This window comes from Cibotium barometz, chromosome 17, assembly GCF_041138505.1.
Source record: "Cibotium barometz isolate CiBa-2024 chromosome 17, ASM4113850v1, whole genome shotgun sequence".
In the NCBI taxonomy this organism is placed as follows: Eukaryota; Viridiplantae; Streptophyta; class Polypodiopsida; order Cyatheales; family Cibotiaceae; genus Cibotium; species Cibotium barometz.
The window spans coordinates 14406240-14414493 of record NC_141062.1 but is presented as its reverse complement, the minus strand read 5'-3'; the positions used below and the strand labels follow the sequence as shown (position 1 = coordinate 14414493).

Sequence of the window (8254 nt, the reverse complement as noted above, 5' to 3'; positions counted from 1 at the left end):
AAAAAACATATTTATGTCTTGCTGAGCTATCAAACTAGTGTTAATTTACCTACCTTATCCCCACATTACAACGCTACATATAGCATGCACAAATTGCTCATTTTTAGTTCCAAATCTTAAAGCTTTAAAATCCCTTTTATTTTGGAGTCTAATTATACTCAGCTACACTCCTCTAGACTCAAGTGGACCTCAAGTAAACTAATTACTTTCGATTGGGATATAGTTGGACCCATTTTGATCCACTTGGTTATAGCAACGTTCATTTGTAGCATCATATTATAACACACATAGTAACACTTATAAGTTAATATATTTTCTAGCCAAGTTGATTTACTTTAAAAAAAGAGGAGTAAAGGCGCTTTCATGTGACCTCACTCCACTCTCTTTGCACTCATTATCGTGTCCTCTTTCAGTTGGTCATGTGGAGGAGGTCTTGGAGAGCAAATACCAATTAACCTCATCCTTTTCAAGTAAATATGAGTGTTGTTTTCTTTTCTTTGTTTAATGTCATTCTAATATTTAATTACAAAGCCTAAATGCTATTCACCTCTATTCAAAACCCTTATAGTATGTTTTCTCCTCCCTCCCTCCCTCCCCCCCTCCCCCTCCCCCGCGGTATAATAAGGGTATTTAGTGTTCGGTAGTCATATGGGCTCGTGCCCCGCCCAGAGCCAGCAGGCTAGATGTGTAAGGGTCGTAATACGGTCACGCAGCAGTGTCCTGCGTAGGATCTTTGAAGTTTGTGGAAGAAAATGCCAGGCCATCTCTGCTTTTGCCAATGACTCGTCGCCTTCATTGAAGTTCATTGAATTCGAGTGTTGCATGCCATGCATGCTTCCAATCAGTTTGAGGCCTTGAGAGAGGGCGTCTCACTATAATTCTCTAAATTTTGAAGGGCAACCTAGTAGCTGTTTCAAATTGAAGGTTAAAACAGGCGGCTAGGCATTCAAATTCCAGCCCTGTTTCCCATCATTTTGCCAGCAGGCGATGGCCAACATCTCGCGATTTCGCCCGCACGGCGCATTGCGAATCGTTGTAGTTATTGCAGCAAGAGCCCGACAAAGTCACGCAACTGCCAAAGGCCAAGCGAGGGAAGCCAAGCCAGCCATTGCTGCTGCATTCATGATAATTCAACAGTGCAACTTCACGCGGAAAGAGACCCGCCGTCACCCCCCGTATATGCATGTGGCCGGCTCCAAAACCTATTGATGAGGTCGCGTAGATGTCCACAGATCTTTAAACTGGTGTTCAGAGATCTTTAAACCATAAGCTCTCAAATTTCAATATGGCTAGTTACTACAGTCTGCGAGTACAAATATATATAATGGCTAGTAAGCAGGTTTGCACTGAAATGTTTGCGGATGACACCAATGCACTTGTTGATAATGAGGAGAGCAGTATAGGGGCCTTCTGGGATTGTCTGCAAACCTATTGTAAGGCCTCAAGTTCAGTTATCAACCATAACAAGACTGGTATCAGAACTAGCATACAGCCCCCGCCTAACTGGCTGCTACTAGAGCGTTGCAAGGTCATCCAAGATGGGGAAATAGTTAGGATCTTAGGTATACCCATGGGGTTCAGAGTTTCACTTAAGAAAAAATGGCAATGGATCATGCAAAAAATAGAGATCAAGTTAAAAAAATGGCAGAATAGGCAGCTTAACATGGCAGGGAGGAAGATGGTGCTGAACCATTTTATTATCCCCACAGTTATCTACTTCCTGAGCTGTTGGAGACCTCCTGAAGAAGATTTGAAAAGCTTCATCTCCTGTTGCAGGAACTTTCTCTGGGGAGGAGACCCGTAGGTGAAGAAAGTGGCCAAAGTGAAATGGGAATTCTGCTGCCTTCCCACTGAGCTTGGAGGGCTGGGTATCTTGGATGTTGAAAATATGGCTGACAGAATGGCAGCCAAATGGATTGTGAGAGGCTTAATGTCCCCGGATGAGAACTGGGCTTGGCTTCTTAATAGGAAAAACCATCTCTTTGCTCTTAAAGGTCATTACAGATGGAAACAGCTCCCTTTTCTAACCATTTTGGAAAGCAAGTATCAGATAACCCCTAAAGGATCAGAGCTATTGATCTCTCTATGGCACAGTTGGTTTAAAGTAAAAGCCCAGCTGATGCCATCCCCAGACTATAAGGACACGCTGGGCATCCACCCCATCGATTCCATCTGGTGGCCTGCTCTTGACTTGCCTCAAGTAGATACTCAAGATGTGGAAGAGGCACTGAAGCTTCATTTAGGTGGCAGTAAGACATGGAGTAACCTTTGGGACTAGGATAAGAAAACCTAGTTATCAAGGGCTGATCTCATTGCTAAATACAACCTCTCAGATTCTCAACTGGACATTATTGGCAAAAGGCTGATGCTATGGCATCGAGAAGACTGGTGGCTAATGACAATTGAAGACCCCCCTAAGCTAAAGGCTTTCCAGTGGATTAACCAAACAAGCATCTGGCCTATTCCTCCGAGGTGGAATACCCCTCCAATCCATTGTATTATAAATCAAAGATGGAATATCCTCAAAGATAGGAGCCAGTGGTATTTCCTCTTCAAATCACTTTGGGGCATACATGAGGAACCTAAGAAAGCTTGTCTTGCTTGGCTTATCATGTACAGGGCCATTTGGACACAGAAAAAAGCTCTAGTCTTTGGCAAGGGAAATGGATCATGTGCCAGATGCCTCAAAGAAGAAGATGATGTTCACATTTTTCTACTGTGCCCTAACATAGAACCAATGGTAAAGAAACTCAATGAGTATGTGGCCAGTTGGGGGAAAACTTGCTTATCCTGGAAGCATCTGCTCATTGGGGAACCCATAGGCTGCTCTACTGAACTATGGACAGTATTAAGAACAGAAATCTTCTGGTTCTTCTGGATTGAAAGACTAGCGGCCCTACACAACGGTGATACCCGGAATACCTGCTCCCTCAAAAGTCTCCTTATCATTGCAGGGGAGAGGTTCTACTTGAGGAAGATCACTGACATTGAGGCCAGAATTTCAAAACTGGTAGGTCCTATTGGAAGCACTCCAAAGAATGTCTCAAATAAGGTCAAGATTCTTCAGCTTCAAGAGAAGAGAGAATATCTTGTAAACGTGGATCTAAGCTATGTGCTGAAGCTCCAATACCTCTAGAGCCTAGGATAGAGACCCAGAGGGTCATTACTCTTTGCTGATTGCCTAGGATAGTGAGAGAAATCTCGGCGTGAAAATGGCCTTGACCGCTATTTGATGTCAGCCCGACTTTTGTAACTTGTCTCGATTTTCTTCAATAATAAAAATGCCTTTATTGAAAAAAAAAATATAATGTGTAGTTACTCATCTCTGGTTTTCCTAATCAATGAGGTATTTGCAGCTCCTAACCAATGAGAAATGAGCTACCTTAACCAATAAGAAATAAGCAGTGCCTGACCACAATTCGTCCCTTTTCTTTTCAAGCGCACGCCGCTGCTGCACGGGAATATAAATGGTATTGTGTTCCCGACAAGTTACAACTAATTACAACAGCATGGCTTCCTCCTGTCTGCTTTTGTTGTGCTTGGCCTCTTTGCAGTTCACTCGCTGTAGCAGCGGCAGCCTTTACTCTGCCATTTTTGTATTCGGAGACTCGTTGTTAGACGCCGGCAACAACGACAAGCTCATTACAGTTGCCAAGGCAGACCGACTTCCTTACGGACGGGACTTCACTGGGCACCGCCCAAACGGCAGATTCTGTAATGGCCCTGTCAGTGTGGACTACCTGGGTGAGGATACTACGGCCAATTCTCTTGTCGACCTCTTTTAGCTCAGGTGAATTCAGATCATGTACAGCAGCTTAATCTGCTATCAGTTGTCATCGCTGTGGTCTGTGCAGCGGAGATGGCGGGACTGCCTTACCCACCTGCTTACCTCAAAGCTGGCGACGACATTCTGCAAGGTGCGAGCTTCGCATCTGCGGGCGCGGGCATCCTCAACTCCACAGGCGATATATTCGTAAGACAAGTCCTTAATCAGCATTAATTGTAAGGCGATTGTTATTTATAACACATTAATTGTAAGGTGATTGTATTTGCGCCATATATATATATAATTAAAGCTTGTGCGTGATCTAAACAAGGGAGGCTTAATTGAAATATCTAAGCTACTGACATTAACAGGGGCAGCATCTGAGCTTCTCAAAGCAAGTTGGCTGCTTCGCGGAGGTGAGGCAGCGATGGGTGGCCATGATGAAGGGGGAGAAGGAAGCGATGGAGTCCTTGTCCAGGTCGCTCTTCGTGATTTTTCTGGGCAGCAACGATTACCTGGTGAACTACTTCAGCTTCCCTCTCACAAACAGCACCTTTCGCCAGCTTTACACCCCCGACGCCTTCAGAGACCTCCTCATCGCCCAGTACCAAGCACATCTGAAGGTACGATATTGTGCTGATGTCACGGCACTGTTTTAACCTTCTTTTCACGTCGCAGAGCACCGTCTTTGAGAAGATCGTCGTCTTGGAGGAAAGTCTGGAATTTCTTTTAGCCAAACAATCAAAATAAAAAGAGACAAACGAGTTATAAAATAATAGAGAAATGATCACAATTTATTTGTATGGATTTTGACCTTTAGAAAATAAAGGCAATTCCAAATACAAACCGTGAATTTTAAATTTCAGGAGGAGCTAAATATATACACTGCAAACCAACCAACCATTAAGCACTGCTTGGCTAACAACTCTATAGGCGGTTCTATGCATGACTGACACTTGTTTGGCCTAGTGCGCTACTTATAAGGGCATAACCTATTGCAAAAGAATTGCATTGCCGAGACCAAGCACTATGTTCGAGAGACGTGGATGCAAAGAGTAGTTGATGAATATAGAAAGACTATAGGAAGAAGTGACTAATTTAGGAATACAAGTAATTAATTGAGGAGTGATTAATTAATGCGGCGCTGGAATTAGTGCAAGCATTGTATGGGATGGGGGCCCGCAAGTTGGCGATAGTGGCTATACCTCCCATCTCATGCATCCCTTTGTAGCTTTTGATGAGGAACAGCCACCATGGGGAATGCGACTCGGAGATGAATCAACAAGTTCAGAACTTCAACAAAGCCTTGGCTGTGCTTGCACACCAACTGCAACAAAGCCTTGCAGATGTCCATCTCGTCTATCTCAACTCCTATGACTTGACATGGCGAGCCATCAACGACCCACCCAATTACGGTAAGAAATCCAATAATCACTCCTGCATCCGTTTTAGCACTGCCCTCGCTTGATCTGTCTAAGTAATTACTTACCACCACGGCCACCATCAACATGATGTGAACACGAGGTAAACGTTGTCGTTTGACCACCTTTACAAGAAAGGTTCTAGTTGTGTGCAAAGCAAATGGGAAAAATGGGAGAATTTATACCTTTTTTCATCTGGTTTGGTTTGCACATCCAAAACAGCACCAAAAAAAAAAGTTATCAACCTGGTACAACATTACATGGTGCAGGTGATAGAAGTTGAGAATTGAGGTGGTTTTCTTCTTGCAGGGTTTGTGTATGGGCATGAGGCGTGCTGCGGTGCGGGGCCATATGGAGGGGTGCCATGCTTCATCAAATAAGTGTCCAAGGTGTGCAACAACGCATCGGAATACGTATTTTGGGACATGGCTCACCCTACTGGTGCCTTCAACGCTCTTATTGCTAACACCTTCTGGGCCGGCGGACCGCCCGATGTCCTCCCCTTCAACCTCCTCCACCTCGCTACCTTCTAGTAGCTATACCTCCACTTTAACCACACAAAAATATCGAGGTGATCAATTTTAAAATTAATCTTGAAAAACAAGAAGAGAACGTTTTTGTTTAACGCATTGTAATTTATAGGGGTAGAACGTTATTTGATTGATAAAAAAAAGTTAATTCTCTTATGGCATTGCAAGGATGTAAAAGATTTTAATATACTATTTGTTACTTTTTTGGGACTGGAGTGCATATAGGTTGCCGTGTGGAGTTCAAAGAGGATGGTTGTTAAAGGATGGCAACAACCACCCAATCACCTACATTTCTTTTCTCTTTCTCCTAAATGTTTAAAGTTCTCTTGAATGTTTCAATTTGGGTGTTAAAAGGTTTTCAATCCCCTAGCATATCCAAATGGACATGTCTAACAATTTAATGGCTTGTTGGCCACGTAGCCCAATTCATTTTTTTAAATCTATTATGGTATAAAATGAGCATTTTTCTCTTTCTCCTAATTGTTTAAAGTACCCTTCCATAAGTTTTTTTAAATCTATTATGGTCTAAAATAAGCATTTTTCTCTTTCTCCTAGTTGTTTAAAGTACCCTTCATGAAACCTAAAATTGCATGCTAAAATGTTTTTCAAGATAGTTTTCAAATTGAAGGATGTTTGGCTTCTTATTATGTGGATAGATTTTGAATTTATATTCAAAACTTGATACTTTTGCATATAGAAGGTTTTTGTAATTTTTGCTAAAAACTTAGTCAATGATATTCAACATCCTTGCATATATTTATTGGATGTCATCTCTCTCTCTCTCTCTCTCTCTCTCTCTCTCTCTCTCTCAGACCACAAACCATGCCCATTAGTAAGAGACCTCATCAAGGGAAAAAATAAGGGCTAATCTTCACCAATTTACTATTTTTAGGGTTTTTCCCAAAAAAACGCCCAGCATCTTTAAACATCGCTTAAATTTTGGCTATTTTGAAGGGTTTTACAAAATATTCGCCCAATTCTGGACACTTTAGGGCATTTTTTGGAAACATTCGCCCAATTTTTTATAATTTTAGATTTATATAGGAGGAATAATCACCAACTCACCTACACTTATATATTCATGGAGGCATCTTATTTTTTACCTTGGACTCATGCTGCAAGGAAGAAATTGTTGGGAAGGTGAAAGTAGAGAAGAAGCAAGATTTGTAGAAGATCATAGTATTTTCAAGAAGGTGGGTAAGGAAGGCTTGTGAGAACACATCAAATTGAAGCAAAAAAAGACCAAGGTAGTTGAAGGCTCTTTAGACCCATGTGGGTAGTTTACCTAATGCATAATAGATGGATTGAGATGAGGAGGCCTAGCTTGCGTGCTAATGACTGTGCATAGGAGCTAGTATCTGCCTTAGTTTAAAGACAATGCAGTAATCAATTTCTTTATTAAAACAATAAGATTATGGTCTTTTTTTCCAACAAAATATATTTCTATTAGTTAAAAGAGAATCCTCTAAGAGGCATAATACAATCGTATTCATTATAGAAAGAAAGCTACAAAAATGAAGGGGGGACTCCCTCCATGGCTGATGGCTAACCACTCACGAAGGGAGGGGAGGAGGGGGGATGAGAAGTTAGTGGGGAAGAGGGTGTTGAGCTCCTTGCTAGAAAACTTCTTCACATGCATACACACATAAGAGTAGACAAGCATACAAGAGAGATGGATGGTTGAATTTTTTTTCTTCCTTCTTATTTCTCTACAACCATAGCATAAGGATCTGAATACATATAACATGGGAAATTATTGTACTACTAAAACATATAAGGTCCATAGTGCGAACCTGACAATATGAGCTAGTCTTGTAACTATGCCATAACTCTAGTAAGACAAAGTGGCTATCATACATTATGTAAACTATTGGCATGACATACTAACCATAATCTTGTGGACGAAGTGTGACGGTGTCATCTGTGTCATCCATATCCACACTAGTTGAGTTTGATAGGAGGGAGGGAGGAAGGGAGGAGTGAGAAGGGAGGGAAGCCAAACATGGGGCATGTAATGCAACAGATGACTATGCCTTCCTTGCTAATGAGGAAGGGTCTGGTACTCCAAGTATAGAAGAAGGTTGTCCTTACAGTAGTGAATCCCCTATCCGGCTTTCCAAGCATCCCCATAATGTGTGGATGACATCAACCCATATATAGATCAAATGGTATATCCACTGGTGGGGAGTGGACTAGTCTGTAATAGTGTCACTACAATGTGCTTGGCATAAATGTTCTAATTAAGCAACTAGGATGTAGATGAGATCTCCTAGCACTAGCATGTGTCAGTGCGTCGGGGTCCAATGCAGTGGTGGATGAGAAATGTAGCCATATCATTCACATCACCATTGATATGTAGCAATGTGACAAGAGCTAGGCCACCTCTATCATCCCCATAGAAGAGTCTTGGGCCAAATTTTCCTTTGCCAATATACTACCCCCTAGGTAATATTATGGACAGGGGTAGCATCAAAAGTGAGAAGGTGGAAAAATAGGCATTATAAAAGTTTGATCCACCTTTTCTTTTCCCTTGCATG

The 8254-nt window shown here is 42.0% G+C and overlaps 1 protein-coding gene across 1 annotated transcript; it reads left to right on the top strand.

Moving 5' to 3' along the window:
• The first annotated feature begins 3501 nt into the window (after positions 1-3501).
• LOC147629711 (GDSL esterase/lipase At5g08460-like) lies at positions 3502-5720 on the top strand. Its single transcript, XM_086810950.1, has 4 exons — positions 3502-3744; positions 3786-3973; positions 4138-4389; positions 5577-5720. The coding sequence occupies exons 1-4, from the start codon at positions 3510-3512 to the stop codon at positions 5718-5720; spliced, it is 819 nt and encodes a 272-aa protein (XP_086667076.1). The 5' UTR covers positions 3502-3509.
• The last annotated feature ends 2534 nt before the right edge of the window (positions 5721-8254 follow it).

Excerpts from the sequence above, each read along its gene's own strand:
- LOC147629711 (XM_086810950.1), top strand. The coding sequence starts at position 3,510 with ATGGCTTCCTCCTGTCTGCTTTTGTTGTGCTTGGCCTCTTTGCAGTTC. Across the intron at positions 3,974-4,137 it reads ACTCCACAGGCGATATATTC|GGGCAGCATCTGAGCTTCTC; the intron begins GTAAGACAAGTC and ends TGACATTAACAG. Across the intron at positions 4,390-5,576 it reads AGTACCAAGCACATCTGAAG|GTGTGCAACAACGCATCGGA; the intron begins GTACGATATTGT and ends TAAGTGTCCAAG.